The sequence below is a fragment of the Asterias amurensis genome, chromosome 1, assembly GCF_032118995.1.
Source record: "Asterias amurensis chromosome 1, ASM3211899v1".
Taxonomy (NCBI): domain Eukaryota; kingdom Metazoa; phylum Echinodermata; class Asteroidea; order Forcipulatida; family Asteriidae; genus Asterias; species Asterias amurensis.
The window spans coordinates 10,000,710-10,021,299 of NC_092648.1; the positions used below are offsets into that span (position 1 = coordinate 10,000,710).

A 20,590-nucleotide genomic window follows, 5' to 3' on the forward strand; every position below is an offset into this window, starting at 1 on the left:
CAATATGTTGCATGCTGGAAAAGGGGTCAAAAGTGTACATAAGCTTCCAAGGCCAGGGGGAGGATCTGTATCAGACATCGGAGCGACGGAGTTTCACCACAAAATTCCACTTTCTGATGTTGTAGTTGCAGATTTTGGTCAATTGAATACACTACCTACAAAATGAAGACATTGCTAATCCTGTTGTCATTTCTTGGTAAGTATGCTTTCTTCCTTCCCTGTGAAACTTTAGAGAAGGAAGTACGGTCGAGTGACGTCGACGACATCATCCATAACCATCAATCATGCACAAAATAAACAGTAAAGTTAGTGCACAGGGCTTGGTGGCTAAGGGACAGTGTGCAGTCGAGTTTGCACTCCATTGTCCATACCACTCCGATTCGGAATAGTTTCCGTATCCTGCAACCACTTTTTTTTTTCATTCGTTATGAAATAATATAGTATCTAATCTAACTTACCTATTGACTAATTGTAAAAAGTGTTCCCTAACCGGGGACTACTAACTAAGCCTCCATATAATTGCTAATAATATTGAATATGATTATGATTTATGAAAACAAATAAAAATATGGAACAATTAATTTCTTCCAAACTCCTTGGGCTTTGTAATAAATGTAAGAATTACTATGACCATGAATGTATAACTGGATCGCTTTTGCTGTAGAGCTTGCCAAATAATTAGTGTCTCAGTAGACCCAGTGACTGGGGCACTGTACTCCTTTTAAACAATTTTTGACTTCATCTGTCGTACTAGCGCCCCAGGGAACGGCACAGAATTTTAACAAATACCCTGTTTTTCGGGACACCCAGCCACAAAAAATGCCTCAAAATGACAAAAAGACCAAACAAACTAGCTCAAAAATCGCCTACTCTATTCTCGATACGTCTAGGATGTAACATCAGGCATTTAATTGTACTCACGATCATTTTTTAAACTCCAAATCGATGATTTTTAACTCCGCATCGTGGAGCGATTGACAAGTCTGCGATTTTCGGATGTGTATGGTAACGAAACATGGCGTCGCGGTGTATAGATCAGGTGGTAGTCGCATCACGTGTCTTCGGTTTGCTGGTGACGCGTTGTGGGTGGATGTCCATCAACGGCTGTTTAATGCTACACTTGTTACAGGCGTTGCAGCGAATGCTATACATTGAACACTGGGATGGGTACAGGCGCTGCAGCTAGCGAGTGCCCACGTGCGTTCAATCATGGGCAACGTAACTTACACGGTGCCGGGTTGTTGGAAGATTATCAGAAAGGGGGTGAAAGGTTCTCAGAAAGGGAATATTGTCTGAAAGAGGGGATGAAGTCTGCTGGTCTGGATTTTTCTGGTCATCGCCCCCCCCCCCCCCCCCAAAAAAAAAAAAAGGGAAAAAAGATGATAAATAAATAAAAACCGCTGTACTTCATCTAGGCCTACGATTTTTGTGCATGGTTAAATTGCTTCTTATAATGTTTAGTGCTGCCAGTGTCACTGTAGAAAAAAATGGCGTTCAATACAGATACATACCAGGATTTGCTGGAATGGTACCCTCAATTTAACCACGCACAAAAATCGATGAAGTACAGCAGTTTTATTTATTTATCATCTTTTTTCCCCTTTTTTTTCGTTTTTTTTTTTCTTTTTTTTTTTTTTGGGGGGGGGGGGGCGATGACCAGAAAAATCCAGACCAGCAGAAGGACTGGTAAGAATGTCCGGTAAAAAGTCTATGCACCCGTACTGCCTATTGACTTATTGTAAAAAGTGTTCCCGAACTATTTTGGCAACATGCAAAATGAAAACAAATATGGAATAATTGGTTTTTTTTCAAAGTTCCTGCTGCTTTGTAATTAATGTAAGAATTATTATTTCCTGAGGTTCCTGAACTCCAGGAAACGGTTACTGAACTTAAGGAAACGGTTACTGCACTTAAAAGGAAACAATTAACACGGACTAGCAGACCATCAATTTCAAGTAAATCAAATGCAGTTGTATTCTTCTTCAATAAGTATTAGGAGCAAATAAAATCATAGGAGGAACTTCCAATCCCATGCTGAAGTGAAATGAAACATCTAAAAACTGTCAGATTTCATTCAAGTGTCTGTGATAATAAGTTAACTTTTTAATGTGTAAAGTTTGCTAATGTAGAGTGCAAAGAGCTCCCTAATATTGGAAAACAGATTACTTTAAAGATATCCAGGGATTTCTTTTGATGCATTGGAGTTGGACCTATTAATTATGCACAATGTCCGCCACCAGTTTCCTTTGAGGTATTTGCAAAGTGTCAAATAGTTGCAGCAGCTATTCAGCATCGGGGTATATTGTCCTATATTTTATTTGGTACTGTTATGGCAAATAATAATAATAAAAATAATAATAATGACAGCATAGTCCCCAAGCTTTGAGGAATATTTTATGATGTAAATGTTAATGTTTTTATAAAAATAATTACTTAAAATATGTCATGCATACCTGTTGTGTATTAATGTTAACATGTCCTTTCTGCAATAGGAGTTTGTTCATGTTCTTCTAAGCAATGGAAATCGAATGTCAACTTCAACAACCCCAAAAACTGGGACAGTGGAAAGTTACCATGTGCTAACAACAGGATCGTTTTTCCCGATACGGTAATAAATTGTGTTGTTTGTTTTTGTAAATGTAAGTTGATAAATTTGTTGCCTATTGATTGGTAACCACGAACTGCCACCGACAGAAATCCATCCCGGAGAATTTTGTGAATTTGATTAGTCTCGGTGCTAGGCACTGCTAGACATTGGTTTTCATTATGTAAATGTTTAATGCTATCTGGATTTCCCTCTCCGCCCAGTGCACATTAATAGCGAATAGTGAGCACATTAACCCGCTACGTGAAAATGAGTCAGATGTTGCCCAATGCATTATTAAGTAATGGACAGTTGAATGTGGGGAAAAAAAAAATCTTTTTTTTTTATTATTATTTTTTAAGATATATATTTGCATGGTTAATCTTTAGAACACTTACTTTTAGGCAATAAGCAATGAAAACAACAATTTTGTGATCATACTTATGTCTAATTTGTATCCTTTTGCGCGAAATGGTAGTTTAAAACATCACTTTACTTGTAATTCGTTTTTCAAAAAAAATTATGTATTGGCTAATTTCAATCGGAAGTAACTCAGCAACGCGATACACCCCAAAGCTTAGACATATATACTAACTTACTGCTGTTGGTGTGTTCTTTCCAGCCATGCATACAACTCAATCCTCGAAATTGTCAACATCTGACTCATTTTCACGTAACGGGTCACATTTGGGAAAACTCCAACCACCCACCACTAAATTTCTTCGCTTCAAGAGAATACTCTCTTGTCTGGTTTTTACTAATTCAACATAAGAATGTCTTGCACCAAGAACTTATCAACATCCCCAAAACGTGGAAATAACTTGCAATTTTATACATGATGCATTATCATACAGTATTGTTTGTGACTCCAGTGTCCTGGTTATTTTGCATAGTGTTATACAGTTTCCCTTGATGGCTATATTTAACAATTCAAATGTAATTTAAGTAAGAAATGACGATAAACAAACGTATTGAGCAGTTATAAAATTTGTGCTTTTTTTTGTATTTAACTGTTAAAAGCAAGAATTTTCTCACCTGAAGCACATTTTTCGGCTAAAGAGTTATATAAAATTGGATCTACATGCAGGTAGTTTGTAATACCTTGAGTTGGCAAACATTTATATTCAAGCAATTTATCATAATAGATTCAGTCTATTCTATGATAAGATCATAGTACTATCAGAAATCAAACATTGACTTCAGGGCCACTGGATCATATAACGGTACTTGTGATATTTACTTTGTTCTCTGGAGTGCAGATAGAGTAAATAAGGACATGTTGATAGCCCTTTTCAGTACAATGACGTGACAGGTAGATTGTAGAAATAGTTGAGGAAATCGAATTGAGTAAAAATGCAAATTTCTGTTTTTTGTTGTCATGTAATTTTAGGTTAAAACTTCAAATATTTGAAAATTTATGAAACTTTAGACTTTAGAACTTTTAGATTTTAGATTTAGGAAAGTGTACAATATAAAACACTGCTTAGTTCTCAAGTTATGTACAATAACTTTCACTTGAACAAAAACCGCAAGTCGTGATCTCTGCTGAACTCATATAAAATGTTTTTCAATCAATAAGGAAATTGAGTTCACATGAGTTTAAATGGATTTTAGTTGTGTAAAAATAAGCACTAAGCATACCCTTATCCAGTGCTTATCAGAAAAATTTACGAAAAGCTCTGTTATGTCATCACTTATGTTACATCATATGTGGGAGCTCCAATTTGTATAGCTGCTTTGTTGCAGCATGGAGGTATAACAAAGCAAACTCCCGCAAATGACGTCAGAGTATTGTCATTTTACACACACCGACAACGGCAGAAGTGTTTCTAGTTTTTCCAAACCTTGAAGTGTACAAATACCAATATTACATTTAAAGACACTAGACACTATTGGTAATCGTCAAAGACCAGTCTTCTCACTTTGTGTATCTCAACATTTGCATAAAATAACAAACCTATAAAAATTTGAGCTCAATCGATTGTCGAAGTTGCGAGATAATAATGAAAGAAAAAACAACCTTGTCACACGAAGTTTGTTTGCTTTCAGATGCTTGATGTCGAGACCTCAAATTCTAAATCTGAAGTCTCAAAATCAAATTCGTGGAAAATTACTTCTTTCTCAAAAACTACATTACTTTAGAGGGAGCTATTTCTCACAGTGTTTTATACCTTCAACAGCTCTCCATTACTCGTTACTTTGTAAGGTTTTATGCTAATAATTATTTTGAGTAATTGCCAATAGTGTCCATTGCCTTTAAATGGTAAACAACGTTATAAACAAGAGTATAGAGCATTCCCATTAAAAAATTTGCTCAAGTACATCTGTTTAAAGGCAGTGGACACTATTGGTAATTGTCAAAGACTAGCCTTCACAGTTGGTTTATCTCAACATGCATAAAATAACAAACCTGTGAAAATTTGAGCTCAATCGGTCATCAAAGTTGCGAGATAATAATGAAAGAAGAAAACACCCTTGTCACACGAAGTTGTGTGCGTTTAGATGGTTGATTTCGAGACCTCAAGTTCTAAACTTGAGGTCTCGAAATCAAATTCGTGGAAAACTACTTCTTTCTCCAAAACTATGGCACTTCAGAGGGAGTGGTTTCTCACAATGTTTTATACCACCAACCTCTCCCCATTACTTGTCACCAAGACAGGTTTTATGCAAATAATTATTTTGAGTAATTACCAATAGTGTCCACTGCCTTTAAGGTTTTGTAAATGTAACAGGGGACCATTGGTACATGAAATTGCTTATTCTGTTGTTCAGATTAGTTGAATTGTTACATTTGTTTTACATGTACGCAAAGTTATTATTTGTTTACAAGTAACTGGAAACAGGGATCAAGTAATATTTCATGGCTAAGTTGTACTTGCCTAGCAATATGATGTAACTTTTATAGCCATAATCTACGTTCAACGAAAGTAATCGAGGAAGCAGAATCGTGCATACATTAATACAACTCAATATAGTTGGGGCTATCTTGATCCCAGAAGTTTGAATATATGGAATACTTGCATAGTCTATAACTCATTTGTACCTTTTAACCAACTATTTCTACTATTTTCCCCAACCTTAAAGGTGCAAACAGTTCTTCTTCAGACAAACATCAGTTCTGTGAAGGAGATAATTTTGCCTAATAATGGACAGCTTCTGATGCTTAATGACATGGTGCTATCATTCTCGGATACCCCTTCTGATGCAGATTGCAGTTCCGAAGGTAAAGTATCAAACACACGTTTGAATTAACTCAAACTGACCAATCTTAAAATATAAAGTACATCGATGGTAACTCGTTTCATTTATAAAGCTCACTTATTGTTAAGTCTATGCCAGTCTAAATACTGCAAAGTCCAGGAACTATTAACTATGTACGTATGTTGCTGTTTTTTGTTCTCACGAAGATTTTGATGTGATCATTTGAATCTTTTTGGTGTTGAAAACTAAAAAAGAATTCAGCTGAAAACAGATGCACCTTCTGTATCTTTTTTCTTGTTCACTGGACCCAAGCTCTGGTGTTGTCTGTAGGAGAATGTGGGTTGAATCCGGGTCTTGACACCTGTGCCCTTGAGAAAGGACCTTAACCATAATTGCATTGTTAAAGATTGAGAGGATAGTGCATTCTGCTCTACCAGCCATGCTCCTACATGTAGTGGACAATACCCATGCCAACAAACTGAACATCCTTGCGGACTGCGAAGGGGTTAGTCCTGTTTAAGTCCCATGAGTCTGTGTAGGTGGTTAGTGCCCTTAGTGAGAGCTAATTTGGGTGGACAGTCCAAATCAATTCAGTGTAGCCTCCCGCCTTAAAGTGGCAGTCTGACCCTGTGATATTAGACGAAATCTCATTGAAAAAAAACGTGTTATATTTTGTTGCTTGTAGATGTCAATTTCATCAGCCCAGACTTCAAGAACTGGTTTGATCCAGACAACTGGCAGGACTTGGATGCTCTGGTGACTGTGGAGACAGAGAGAGTCCCATGTCAATATGATTCAGTTCTCTTCCCTGAAGACCAGGTGTTTGCAGTCAATGTGGATGCCAGCGCCACCATCGGTAGAATGAGCTTCTCTGGAAAAGTAGGTTATTAATCTGAAAGGTCTGAAAACTTACGGAAATAGTATTTGTAAACCCCATGTAGCTGATTTTGATTTTGATTTCTACAATTAATCACTTCACTTCCGGAACTGAAATAAAAAAAACTGAAAACTTTATTCTGGTAAGTATAATTTTGTTGTGCTTAGCTACTCTTTGTATTAAGCAAATATACTATCAACATTTCCCCATTACTCGCAATACCAAGTAAGGTTTTATGCTAATAATTATTGTGAGTAATTACCAATAGTGTCCACTGCCTTTAATGAGGTTATTTCCTATATGAAAACAAAGTTAAAATTGTTCATTCCTAATGTTTTAAAATTGTCTCTCTTTTCCACTACAGGACAAAGATACAAGTCAGTTTAACTACTTCCGCAATGGTCCTGATGGCAAGCTACAGTTCTCAGAAAGTAGTGCTTCGATAACCATCCAGGGCAGTGCCTGCCCAAAGGACAGCGGCTGCGCCTGTGGCAATGATGACCCAGACACTGTGAGTTCATCTTAGATACATGTATATTAGCTGATTTAGGGGTTGAACAAAGAACAATTTACTAGATTTGGACCAACCACCATCGGATTAACGTGCCGGCGCTCTACAAACTGAGCTATCTAGCCCTAATGTTGGCGGTCTCCCTATTCTGTCAATATTTTTGTTTGGGGTGCCAGTTAAAAGCCATACAATTGTTAACTGTCATGTAGCCAGGGATCACACCCATTACTAAATTTGCGCTGTTAAATAAGTTGACATTTCCTAATCACTAGGTTTAACAACCCGGTTCTGGCATATTGTATTTTTTTTCAAACAACGGGTACAATTGCTGTGTATCTGTATAGGTTCAATTGAATTGGGACCACTACTAATAGATGTTTTTTTCATTTTGATGATGCCAAACAGTTGAAGAGGATCTGTGACCAGTACAGCTGTATGCCCATCTCATGTGCTGATGCTGTTACTCCAATAGGGGGTTGCTGTCCATTATGTGGTAAGATTCTTGCCTCTTATAAACCCCAAAAGTCTGCATCATAAATTGTTACCAATGGGAGAATTTTGGACAGTCCTTTTTATCTTGTCAGTAGTGCGCTTGCCCTGGGTGTCAGACCAATACCAGGCATGTGAAATCTCTGCTTCAATTAAAATTTTTTCCCCTTTTTTTCCCACAATTTTTTGGGGGTTCCGTCCCCCCCCCTTATAGAACTTGGCATACCTTATATAAGATTGGCAACAATAATGCACAACTACAACAATGTGAGATAAGCCTAGTTAAACTGGGTTAATGGGGTCCTCCAATTCAACCAGCGTAAATGCGTGACGCATGCTCACTTGACGTTACACGATCATTCTAACATCATGTAGTGTTTCAGCTCCTTTTTACAGGCCTGCAGTACTGAGCAGCAAAAAAGTACTGCAACACCAATTCTTTCAGAAAAATATAAATAATTTTAAGATCTCCCATAAAAACCCTATTAAAGATAATGGCCTTATGCCAGAATCCTCCAAAATCAACCAATGTGAATTCATGTAGGATCACTTTGGGTTCTACATAAACTCATATTGGATGTTTTGGGAGGACTGGTACAGTTTGGATTCCTCAAAATATTATATGCAAAATAGTAGACTTTCAACCTGAGATTTGTTTGAACTTCTGCAGGAGCTATACTGGTTATGGACTATGATGTTGCAACATTCAACCTGGCAGACTTCAACAACAGGATGCATGATGACTACCACGTTCATGATACCCCAAACATTGCAAATGTAAATATTGATTCATTTTAAAGGCACTGGACTCTATTGGTAACTACTCAAAGTAATTGTTAGCATAAAAACTTACTTTGGAACAAGCAATGGAGAGCTGTTGATAGTATAAAACATTGTGAGAAACGGCTCCCTCTGAAGTAAAGTAGTTTTCGAAAAAGAAGTAATCTTCCTTGAATTTTATTTTGGACCTCAAAATTAGAGTTGTGGTCCCAAAATTAAGCATCTGAAAGCACACAACTTCCTGTGTGTTTTCTTCCATTATTTATCTTGTAACTTCGTCGATTGATCGAGTTCAAATTTTCACAGGTTTGTTATTTTGTGCATATGTTGGGATGCACCAAGTGAGAAAACTGGTCTTTGACAATTATCAATAGTGTCCAGTGTCTTTAACATAGTATTATGACTTTTGATTAGTGCCTATACTACACATGACAAGCATCATCCTATTTTTATCCGATTTCCCATTCTTTTTATCGACGAGAAAATCAGTAAGATAATTATTAAATATCCAAGTACAGGTTTTCACATTCTATTCCATTGTGTTGCCTGTGACTTTCCTAATTTTTCCATTGGTCGATTGTCCTGCCTGATTTGAAATAATTAGACTTGGGACGCTATAGGGGGCTAGTGACAATCAATTAAGCTATTTGGTCTCAGAACTACGGTACCTAAGCAATGGAAAAGGTCTTGTATCGTTACTTTGCACAGGATCCCTAAATGTCCTGCTCTATTTTTAAGATATGGTGTGGTAGATGAAGTAATTATGAAGATGCAACTGTTGCATTATTTCAAGCAGTTTTTTTTAATAATATCCATTTGCGAGTTAATTTTGAATGTCTGTTACAATAACTTGCTTAGTCACAAGATACCGCTTATATTTGAATTCCTTACATTTGAATTTAGAAACAGTTGATATGCCAAATGGTTCGGGCAAGCCTTTGCATAGCATCTCGGTAGTCTAGTTGCCGAGACAATTTAAATGGTCGTGGGTTTGAATTCCACCTGAGTAGAATGCCTGTGATTTTCTTTTACAGGACTCTGGAAAGTACTGAGTGCTAAAACACATGGATGTATGGGTAAAAAACAAAATTAGTAACCTCCAGATGAGCAAACCCTGGTACCACTGTGCCATACACATTCATTCAGAATTGTGTCTGGGTGTTCACCATCTGTTACGTAACAACGCAAAAGCTTGCCCCTAATCATGAGACATAGCAACTGTCTCGATAGTCTGAGGAATTTAAATTTTAAGTGGTAACATGTGATCAAGCACGTCACTGTACCAGAGAATATTCAAGTCTAACACACAAATGGCTTATTGTCAGTACACAAAATAAAGTGCACAGATAACAGATTGAAATGTAGGGTAATTTGGCCACAACTATTTGTCCAATAACAAGGAATTTCATTTGACAACTAGAATCGTAGGAAACGACGTGAAGTGGACACGGGTGAAGTGGATATCTACACCTCCATGACAAGCACTGGTCAAATTCAGATGGTACTAACGGACAAAGAGTCAGGATCAAGTAACGGTCAGAAGGCAATAACATTGGGTCTACAGATCATGACTGACATACAGAATGGTAAGCATCAGGGCCTAATTACATAAAAACTGTAAGCACAGAAACTTGCTAAGTACAGAAAAGTGTTGCTTAGCAGAAACAGGTTACCTGCCAAACGTATGTTCAGTTTACATTGTTGTGACTGGTACCCAACTCGGTTTTTGCTTAGCGAAGATTATCAATTTGGGTTTTTACCCATACACCGATGTGTGTTAGCACTGTATACTCAGTACTTTCTCGAGCAGTGTCTAACCAACTAAATTTAATTTAAAAGAATATTTGCTGGCATAAAAAATATACAGTCTGCGTTCAACTTGTTTTCTCGTTTTCGATACGCCCAAGACTTGCACAGTCTATTACACAAATTTGAAATGAGCTTCATCATCATTGAGGCTGTGTAAGATGTAGCCCTCATGTAAATGCCATTCATTTCTATTTCTTGCAGTTCTTGTCCATGTTGTTCCTGCATAATACCCTGATGTCATCTCTCCATCTTCTTCTCTGTCTACCTCTTTTCCTTGGTTTCCTGTCAATCTTTTGTCATTTCTTCCGGGCAGTGTGTCCAGCCCATCTCCAATGAGCTTGTTTTATTGTTCTCATGATATCTCTTACTCCATTTTTCTTTTGAAATGAGCTAACTTGAGTTTGAATCTGACTCGTTTTAGACCCTGAATCCTTTGGAGTGGTTGATGTAGTGATGCATAGCTCAAAGGATAACACAGGTGCCCAAGGCTCAGTTACTGGAGGTGCTGTGGCTGGAATCATCATTGCTGTTATTATTGTTGTCATCGTTATCAGCACTTTTGGATTCATCTTCTTGCGTCGTCGCTCGTAAGTTTGTCATATTGATTTGTTTCTGGATGAATAAGTTTATGATTATTAGATATTTGGTTTGCGGAAAACACCATTTGTGTATCTACATGTACTTGCCAGCTAGAGTTTGTTCTTAGAGAACTGTCTTTCTTTATTCTACTACTGTGAAGTAGATTTATTGGATTGTTCAGGAGACTTCTCAGTTCTGAAAAGAACTGTCCTGCTTTTTATCTACTACCCGGGCGGAAGTTATAGAAAATTGGCTGGGACTACTACTTTAGCTTAAAGAATTGTAATTAACTGCACTACCGCGGAGTCAGTTCTTAAATTGGTCTTAACGTTTTGACTAGCTTGCTCTTGTCATCGTAAGTAGGCTGTTTATGATTGCATTTAATATTTGACTTGAATCTAACCCTCCTACACTTTGATAGATTGTTGAGCCCACTGTTGCGTCATACAATACCATGTTACACTGATAAAATGAGATACTCTTACTAATTCATAATGTGTGAAAAAGTGGTGGCCGACTGCAGAAAATGTTCCAATACCTACTTTTTGTTTTTATTTGATGTTTCAGTACGTTCTTCACCAAGGACATGCCACTGAATGCCGATGTGGATATGTCCCCAGGCATCCCAGCTGGGTTCATGGAGGAACTCCCTGGCCATCCACCAGCTATCCACATGCAGAGCTTTGATAACCCGGTGTATAACACACCCTCTATGCAGGTAGGAAGGGATCTCTTTGCTTGGTCTGCATGTTATTATTGAAAGTCATGCCTGCATTATACTCTTCTTACTTTAAAGGCAGTGGACACTATTGGTAATTACTCAAACTAATTATTACCATAAAAACTTACCTGGTAAGGAGTAATGGGGATAAACCATAATGGGGATGGTATAAAACATTGTGAGAAACGGCTCCCTCTGAAGTGCCATAGTTTTTGAGAAAGAAGTAATTTTCCACATATTTGATTTCAAGACCTCAGATTTAGAACTTGAGGTCTCGAAATCAACCATCAAAACGCATACAACTTCGTGTGACAAGGGTGTTTTTTCTTTCACTTTTATTTTGCAAGTTCGATAACCGATTGAGCTCAAATTTTCACAGGTTTGTTATTTTATGCATATGTTGAGATACACCAACTGTGAAGGCTAGTCTTTGACAACTACCAATAGTGTCCACTGCCTTTAAAGTCTGATTTTTTATTATTGCGGCCCTCAGGAATGCCAACTCAACATTTTCATATTGTTCAAAATCATTTGTAAAAAGCTTGGTAAATCTGAGAGATCAAAATATAAGTTCTACACAACAAAACCCAACTCGGGTATATATGAAAGGCATAAAGAACTCACCATTTTGAGGAAAACTGACAGTTATCTCTCCCAAGTAATGGTTTTAGTCAACCTCCATCTGCACAGGAATTAGGATTTTACGAGGAGCCTGTGGAGTTAAATATAAGAACTAGAGGGGGCACTGGCCTATATACACGGCCTGGCATGCGCACATGCAGCCATTTTGTAAGTTTACAAAACAGCATCGCACAGCGTGTGTTTATCAACACACATGACGTGTATTTCACATTCAACCACGTACAAAGTTCATCTTACAAAATGGCGCGTGTGTCTGCTTGCCGTCTAGTCGCGTTTGTGCACGCATCATTACCAGTGCGCCCTCTAGTTCTTTTATATAACTCTATGAAGTAGCCATCTAAAGTGAAAACCCCCTTCTATGTGAATATTACACAGGACAATCTGTACAGTGATCCTACTAAGATCCTGACCGATATTGCATCTGGAGACGCTGGTGACTTAAAGAAATCCGGCAAGAAGGGCAAGAAGGGTAAAGGCCTGCCTCCCTCGGTGGAGAACCTAGACCAACTTGATGACATCAATGGATTTGACAATCCTATCTACGCCACTGTTGTGAAGATTCCAAGTCAGAGTGTGGAGGTGAAAATGTCTCCTGAGGATCAGCACGATGGTGTAGAGGGGTTCTCCAATGTCGGCTTTGACATGTCAACACAAGAAACCGACTCTTAAACAGGTAATGATTTATAAATCTCAGTTACCATTAAATGCCAGGTTTTCTAAAATTCTCCCGTGTCTACTCGTGTGATTAATTTTCTGTTTTAACAAAATAATTTGTAATTTTTATTTATTATTATTATGAGTGCATGCACCGTGCATGCTAAACAGTGGATTGTCCAGGAGTTTTGACATGTAATCTTTTTGTTGTCATGAAGCCTGGACAACTAGTGCGACTAATTTTGAAGTAACGACTATTGATTGCTTAGTCGAGTCACTACTACCGTTTTTTAACATCTCAGTTAGTCATGCCGCCACTACTACTACATAAATAGTCGAGACATCCTGTTTGGTGAACCAATTGTGTCACTCATGACTATTTACGACAACATAATCCTTCAATCGTTTCAGTACGAATTTTACAATACTGTGCCTGTGGCAAACAATAGGCCGCAATGCATTTTGGGAACGAAAAATTAGTCGCAATTAGTGACGAAGGCGCAACTATTTGAGGCGCAACTTACTAGTCAAGTAGTAAAATTTCACTAGTTGCCCAGGCTTGGTTGACGTCATACCACCTCCAAAACGAATTTCTGGCATGTATAAACACACGTTTGTTGATGACATCCCCTGTGAACAGTTAAAACGAATTTGACACGTTTGCATGTCAGAGAAAGTTTTACATGCATACAAGTCTTCCTTCGTTTACTGGTTAACATTTGAGTTGATCCAAAAGTCAACTGCACGCCTTGTGTGGTGGAGCAACTGTAAACATAAATAGCTTTGTATTTTGTGGAGATACATTCACAATATTAAACATACGTGTAGGGAAGATGTTCACATTTTGACATTCTGTTACCCTAAGATGTTAATTATATATGTCCTTTTTTTTCCAGACAATCAGATGTTCCCCTCCTTGGAGGTAACCTTTTGAGATGCCAGATTGAAACTGACTACAACTACGATTACTTAAGCTATGCACGCTAGAAGAACTTTTTTAGTAGGTTTAGATTTTTAGCTTTGATTACAAAATGTGATATCAATTTTTAAGAAATCTTTTTAGTTTTTTTATGCAGTAAATTTTTAACCACCTTTAAAAAAAAAAGGATTCTTTTTAAAGTTACAAATCTTATCATTGATTACTATTTTGATTTGGGGTTAAGCACAACGTTTTTTGTATTGAGGATGAATTATTAACTGACTGCTGTGTGGAGAAATATTAAATACTTCCTGCACCAAAGCTGGAGATGTTCATGACTGAAGCTTGAATATTAAAAAAAATCTGGAGTCTTGACAAAACAAAACTCTAGAAATTCAGTTTCCTGCATAAATTCCACCAAAAGATTAAAAAAACAAACTTGGTCAAAGTGGATCCAAATTGTGTAAAAAACGGGCTTGGTTTATAAAGGCATTACAGCAGTCACATAAAAAGTATAGACGATGTGACCTTTGTTTACATTTAAACCGCCCTCTGTTGACAAAACACTGTACACGTCCGGTTTCGCCGGGCAAAAAGATGCCTAGTCATGGTAAGATTGCGTGTAAAACACAAAGGTTTTGCCCGGCGGTATGTGCGCAAATCATGTTATGGTTTTCGAGTGACGTCAGACGTTACATCGTCTATATAACAGTCAATTACCACAGCCAGATGGTCAGTAACATTCATATAGTGTTTAAAGGAATAACTCAAAGTACTTTATTGACTATAGGTGATCGAGGGGCTCAAGTTCACTTGGAGTTAAAGTGTAACGGCACAATATATTGCAATATAGGCTGTGCAAGTCTTGTGCATATTTGAACAATGGGACCTGTTAAAGTGTTCAAGCAATTTATGTGGAACCAAAGTGGTCCCATAAATGTTTGAATATGGGCGAGACTTGCAGGATCTGTTAAAAACTCATCTCAAGATGAATTTTAGGCAGTGTCCGAAACAGTAACTTTGGCTACAGCTATGGCTAGATCGGCGCGTCTGCCAGTGTTGAAGAATAGCCAGACGCGCGCAATCTAGCTGTAGCTGTAGCAGAAGTCGCCATTTCGGAAACACAGCCTTTATAGTGCTTTGTGAAATACCTTTCTGTAGAAAAAAAAAGCTTTCTGTTGATGCTCAATACAAATGGAATATGGGATATGAATATTCACGATTCCAAATACGACAGTGTTAAACTTGAACCATAACAATTAGGATGTAAGTACATGCTCTGATTTATCTGCATTTTCTGATTTCAATTAGTAAACCCATTACAACAAGAATTTGATGTTGACCTATGGCCCATGGTTATCCTTGTTCTAATATGCTTGTGGAATTAAGCATGTCTGCATCCTATATCCAGTCTTCGGCCTTGTTGGATATAGAACCCAGAGTCGCTTTAGTGTTTCATATTCCACACGCGATTGTGTGAAAGTTGCCATTCTGTGTGGATTTTATTTACTCCAAGCCTTTTGTTCATCTCTTTCAATTCTCAAGCAATTTCTCATTGAATTTGCAGATATTCTGTTCATAAACAATCAAAGCAATATTGAATGTGCAGAATTTCTAATTGTACACAGTACTAAACTATTGCATAATGGATACACAGATGCAGTAACTTTTTGAGTGATTTTATTTTAAACCTCACATCAAAAACATCAGCTTTGACCCTTGAGAGACCAGTGATTGTACATGTAGGACGCTTGTACCAAGACATCCATAGCAGGCATAAATGGCTGCAATGTCTGATCTATTCCACGCAATCAAAACGCAATGGGCCCTTTTCATGAAACAAGTTAATTCCACATAGCCCGTGCGCACTAACACTTTGGTTGGCAAAATGAGCAAACATCGTGCTGTTTTGTACACGGCTAATGGCTGCATGACGCAGACGCAATGGTGCGTCTGCTTAGTGCACAACTCTATGGCGTTTGCCAACCAACAGGCGGGCACCGGGCGTGCAGTGTTGAGCACCGCGCGCCATTGCTGGGGTGTACATGTGCCTAGTTTGTGCACAAAGACATGAGGATATCATGTTTCTTTTCACTCTTTATGGAAATTAAATGTTTTCCTCAACGAATAACACAATTTCCTTAACAGGACATCATGATATACCCATGTAGATCACTGACCACAAATATTTGCAACAAAATATAAACTGAATCATCTTGAAATAGGCGAGTAAGGGGTCAAAGACGCGGAAACTGCATAATAGTCGCTAAAATACATTACATCGGCAAGGTATTTTGTCAGAATTTCAGTATTTTACTTTCTGCTTAATTTTAAAAATTTATCAAGAATGTAGTACGTTGTTATATCAAGGAGCCATATGATTTCCTTGTGCCTTTGTGCACAAAACTAGGCACAAAGACACCCTGGCAGTGGCGCACAGCGCATGGCGGCGCCCAGCACTTGCGCGCCTGGATCGGTCTGTAGTATCTCTAATTTTAAAACACTTCATGTGTTTTTTTGTGTAGACTCTGCAGACATTTTACTGAACAGTTATACAGAAATTAATGGGGTTAAAGCTAGATATATGTGTTGGTGTTAGATTATGCAGTTACAGTGTGAACATTTATTACACTCTGGGACAAAAAACACCAGTTTCATGAGGATTTTGTTGACTATGTACTTGTGGAAGTTATTTTAACATATTTTGTTTTTAAAAATATTCCACAAAACCACACTACTAGTACTCAGATGATTTTTTACAATATATTTTTTACACAACTTGACAACTTTTTAAGATTAGCTCAATAAACATTTTGCAGCAAAAATAATTTGAATTGTGGCGTCAAGTTTATTATATTGTGCATTTGTGGTAGCTTTTTTAGTTCTCACCAGTTAGAAAACCTGTGTTTTAGATAACTGCCTAATGTGGCAGAGGAATCCCCCTCCTATTTGTCATTTTGTACAGAAGCACCTCTGCCCTCGATAAACCTGCAAAGCATTTCAGAGATTCCTAACATACAACGAAAACACAATGTTGGGGGGGGGGGTTACATCCCACCCATTGTGTTAAGGGACAGCAATAAAAGTTGAAAAAGACGAAGTTAATTTCTGATATGTTTTTATTTTCTTAAGTATTAACTGTACAACAACGAAATAAATGTGAATTTAAAATTATTTATTTACATAGAATATACATCTTTTGAATAAGGAAAAAGGCAATAATACATGGGGAGGGTAAAATGAAACTTGCAAACCTTGGTTTACCTTGGTTTAAAAAAGCCTGTACAGTATAGGTATTGGGATTTGTAGCAGTTACTCTGGTAAATTTGAATTCTTGTTCTTCTGATTGGTAGATCCATGGCAACAAAAGCATGATTTGAAACCATATTGCCTGTTGCGCTGTTGTAACTACTCCTATTGTGCTATTTGAAGCTTTGAGTCAAGTTTGCTGAAAGATATCACAAGCGCTCGTGGAATACAGACAAATATAGTGCATCTGTGTCTCACATGCAACTCGAGCTGTTGGAGTTGGGTTGCAGAAGAACTTTATTTATCAGAAATCCACTCATGCTTTCCAATGGCACAGCTGAGAAATCAAAACAAGGTTATAGATCTAATGCATTGATGTCGTCCAGCCGCCATCTTAAAGGTCGAACGATGAAACAATCGCTATGCACAGATTTGCATGGTAACGCAAATGTTTAGCCAATGAACAACCTCCTCTTGACCTCTAGGTGAGGGCGCCCTACTGAAATTACATCATGTGCATAGACAAGGCAAATACTCGGTACGCGCACTCTAGGCATTAAATGAGGTGCATGCTGGTCTAGCCATGCAGCTCATTCAACAGTTAGCGCTTGCGCAATGGGTAATTGCGAAAAGGTCTACAAGAAAGTTGTATGCTGTTGTATGCCTGCTTAAAAAGTGATAACAGACAACACATTTTGCAGATTTGAATCTAAAATATATTCTCAATGAAACCTAATTTTCTCTTTATCTGAGATAAACTGTTGTATTTAGTCCAGAACCTGTGTGTGGATAACCCGCATTCTGACTGTACTCTGTATACAGGGTGTCCTGACATGGAGGAGACACTCGACCTGTTTGGTTGATAATTTTGCCATCTATTGACTTGGAGTCAATTTGCAGTCCACACGCTACTCTGGGCTTGTCAGGTTTTTCATTCATCTTCAATTTTGCTGAAAGAACAAAATACAAAAACATTGTTTAAAGCTAAGCAGGTATTTGGAATCGTTCGATTTTGCAATTCTATATAAATTGAAACTAACATGAGAAAATTTATTTTCCGAAGGTGATCAGGTTTTTAAGATATTGCAGAAAATCAGGAGTGACTATGTCCATGCAGGAAGATTAATACATGTAATACCTGATTGGAGAAGCGTTGCTGCTGTGACGCTTTTCAGATTCAAATTTTGGTGCATAAAATGTTGAAATGTTGAAAGTAAAATGTTTCTCAAATGCTTTATACGTGTAACAATGAAAGTTGCTGTAGGCTTCTAACCAATAGTTTGTATTGCCTTTAATTTTAAACGTGATTACCAAACATATACCATCCCTTAAACAAATGTTTGCTGTACAGCAAAAAATGAGCAGGAAGCAAGTCACAAACTGTATTTTGTTGGGGGAGGGCTGGTAGCCAGGGTTGTAGCTAGACCAGCTTTAGTGGTGGGCAATAAATCAAATTTTGTTGGAAGTCTACCAAGGGAAAGGGGATCAACAAAATTATTTGTGTTAAATTATGCGATCATTATTGCTGTTTGTGTTATGGGGCCATGCAATAAGTTGAATGGCCTTTTGATTGTGTTCTTTCTCTGTGACATTTGATTCTCCTCATCATTAGCTGTGTCTCAGATCAATGCAAAGAGGACAACAGTTGAAATCTGTGCTGGGCAGCACAATGTATTTTGCTCAGAGTGCTGGGCAAAAAATGTGAGTCCTGGGCAGGCCCGCCCAGCACCGCCCTCCGTGGCTACAACACTGCTGGTAGCCTTATTCTGGTAAGCATAATCTTGTTGTGCTTAGTAACTTACCTGTCTTCAATTTCCTTTGTGTGAGGGTAGTAAACTTTGAAACCATAACCACTCTTGGAGAATGAGCCCTGAAGTTTTATAATAATAAGAAAAAACAAACATTAAAATTAACTTTAAACATTCTACATTTAGCAGTAGATAGTGAAATGTTCAGCAGTAGACAAACAAAAATTCATTAGGGCATTAAATGTTCTTCCTTTAAAGGTAGGGCTACATATTTTGCCAACATGTTTAAACTAACATGCACGTGAATTTGAGTTGCTTTTGCCTTAAACACACTTAAGCCTATTCAAACAAACCATTACAAGAGGTATACAATAAGCGGATAAACTTTGTGATACAAAATAACAAAAGTATTGGCTTTATGAATACAATTACACTCCAAATTTATTTGTTTCCTAAGGAGCCTTCAAATAAACTTCCAACATTGTGATTTTATTACCCTGTCTTATATTTAATAAAGTTACAAACAAACTTTGAAGCCATGAGTGAACATAAGAAACAAAGACTTTAACCCTTTTGAGATTATTCATTTCTCTATAATCATCACCATACGCCCAGACACTGCCCAGACATTTTTGCAACCCCTTTTTTCAGGTAAAATGTCAGGAAAATGAATAAGTAACAGAAATACTTGGTTTTGTTTTGAAGTAGTTGATTCTATGTTTACATGGGAAACATTGGAAAATGAAAATTTCAGTCCCAAACCTTTTCTTTGACCCCGGTGTTTGAGCAAAAGTTTGTCAAATCTTGCAGCCATTTGCGGCCGCTCTCGGCATTAAGCCATTTTGGAGTACGTCCCTAAGTTATCTAAAAAACTCTGTAAACACCTTGCAATACTCACAGCAAACTCGCATGTGCCTATCCTGGGTGTCATTTTGGGTGTCAAAATCGTATACAAACGTGCACAAAAGAGAGTTGACACCCAAAATGATGCGCATTGTTCGGAGGCGCATTCTGTATTGTGTAGGAAATCAATAGCTACCCTTGCATATCGCCAAACGCTACAGGTACGCGCACGTTTTTATGCACAGCTATTGTCCAATGATCTCCCTCCTTTTTGAGTGTGTGACGTCATATGCAATGGGTCTATAGCGTATTTAAACAAAACCTTTTGTACTACCGGGTACTGTACTTACCGTATTGGTGCATTTGCAGTTGGCATTACTGATGGTAAATGGGTCGTACTTATCACCAAAGACAACTAAGTCAGGTAATGGATACAACCTCATGGCATTGTCATAGGACCAGTAGATTGGTGAGGCATGTAGAGGAAGAGGGCAGAGATGGGACTGGCAAACTACCGTCTTAACAAACTGTTAGAAAGAGAGAAACATGAGAGAAAGATTAACGTCGTTTTCCATTCATAATTATTAGAGTGGTAAAGTGGCAACACACAAGTTCAATGCGTGCGCAGTAAACAATTTCACCAACGTTGCATGCGCACAATGCTACATTAGAAACTGTAGACTTTGAGCTTTTGACTGAATTTTGAAGTAAACAAATCGGCCTTTCCTGTGATGAATTATGACATTTGTTAGGTTTTGCTGATCGGGAAAATTATGAAATATGTGGTATTGATTGTTTCATCATGAAAAGAATGTCGGTGGTCTCCGGCCGTTGAATACAAAATGAAATTGTTTGCAAACGCTTTTCCTAGCGGGGGATATGCAATTGAACGGTAGACACAATCAAACACAAACTGAAAAAGGGGAATATAAAATTACATTTTTTTTTTATTACTTTTATACAATTTTGCGTAGGATATTTTTG

At 37.7% G+C, this 20,590-nt stretch overlaps 2 protein-coding genes across 2 annotated transcripts in view; one reads left to right on the top strand and one right to left on the bottom strand.

Annotated features, from left to right (window-relative positions):
* Positions 1-15,655, top strand: LOC139945028 (protein amnionless-like). The gene is made up of 12 exons (XM_071942270.1): positions 1-196; positions 2,493-2,608; positions 5,669-5,807; positions 6,471-6,664; positions 7,027-7,173; positions 7,579-7,666; positions 8,333-8,439; positions 9,863-10,028; positions 10,673-10,838; positions 11,398-11,548; positions 12,569-12,866; positions 13,744-15,655. The coding sequence occupies exons 1-11, from the start codon at positions 163-165 to the stop codon at positions 12,860-12,862; spliced, it is 1,602 nt and encodes a 533-aa protein (XP_071798371.1). The 5' UTR covers positions 1-162; the 3' UTR covers positions 12,863-12,866; positions 13,744-15,655.
* The window catches only part of LOC139945034 (DNA polymerase epsilon subunit 2-like), a 19,746-nt gene continuing 13,194 nt past the window's right edge, over positions 14,039-20,590 (bottom strand). The window contains exons 12-14 of the mRNA XM_071942284.1: positions 19,957-20,133; positions 18,818-18,885; positions 14,039-17,965 (exon numbers count right to left, since the gene is read on the bottom strand). Of these exons, the coding sequence (XP_071798385.1) occupies positions 17,947-17,965; positions 18,818-18,885; positions 19,957-20,133 (264 nt within the window). The 3' untranslated portion in view covers positions 14,039-17,946. The remainder of the gene's footprint in view (positions 17,966-18,817; positions 18,886-19,956; positions 20,134-20,590) is intronic.

What these genes read in the sequence shown, in the direction of transcription:
- LOC139945028 (XM_071942270.1), top strand. Translation starts at nt 163, where the DNA reads ATGAAGACATTGCTAATCCTGTTGTCATTTCTTG. An exon ending in GGATCGTTTTTCCCGATACG is followed by an intron (nt 2,609 to 5,668) that starts GTAATAAATTGT and finishes CCAACCTTAAAG; the next exon opens with GTGCAAACAGTTCTTCTTCA. An exon ending in GCAATGATGACCCAGACACT is followed by an intron (nt 7,174 to 7,578) that starts GTGAGTTCATCT and finishes GATGCCAAACAG; the next exon opens with TTGAAGAGGATCTGTGACCA.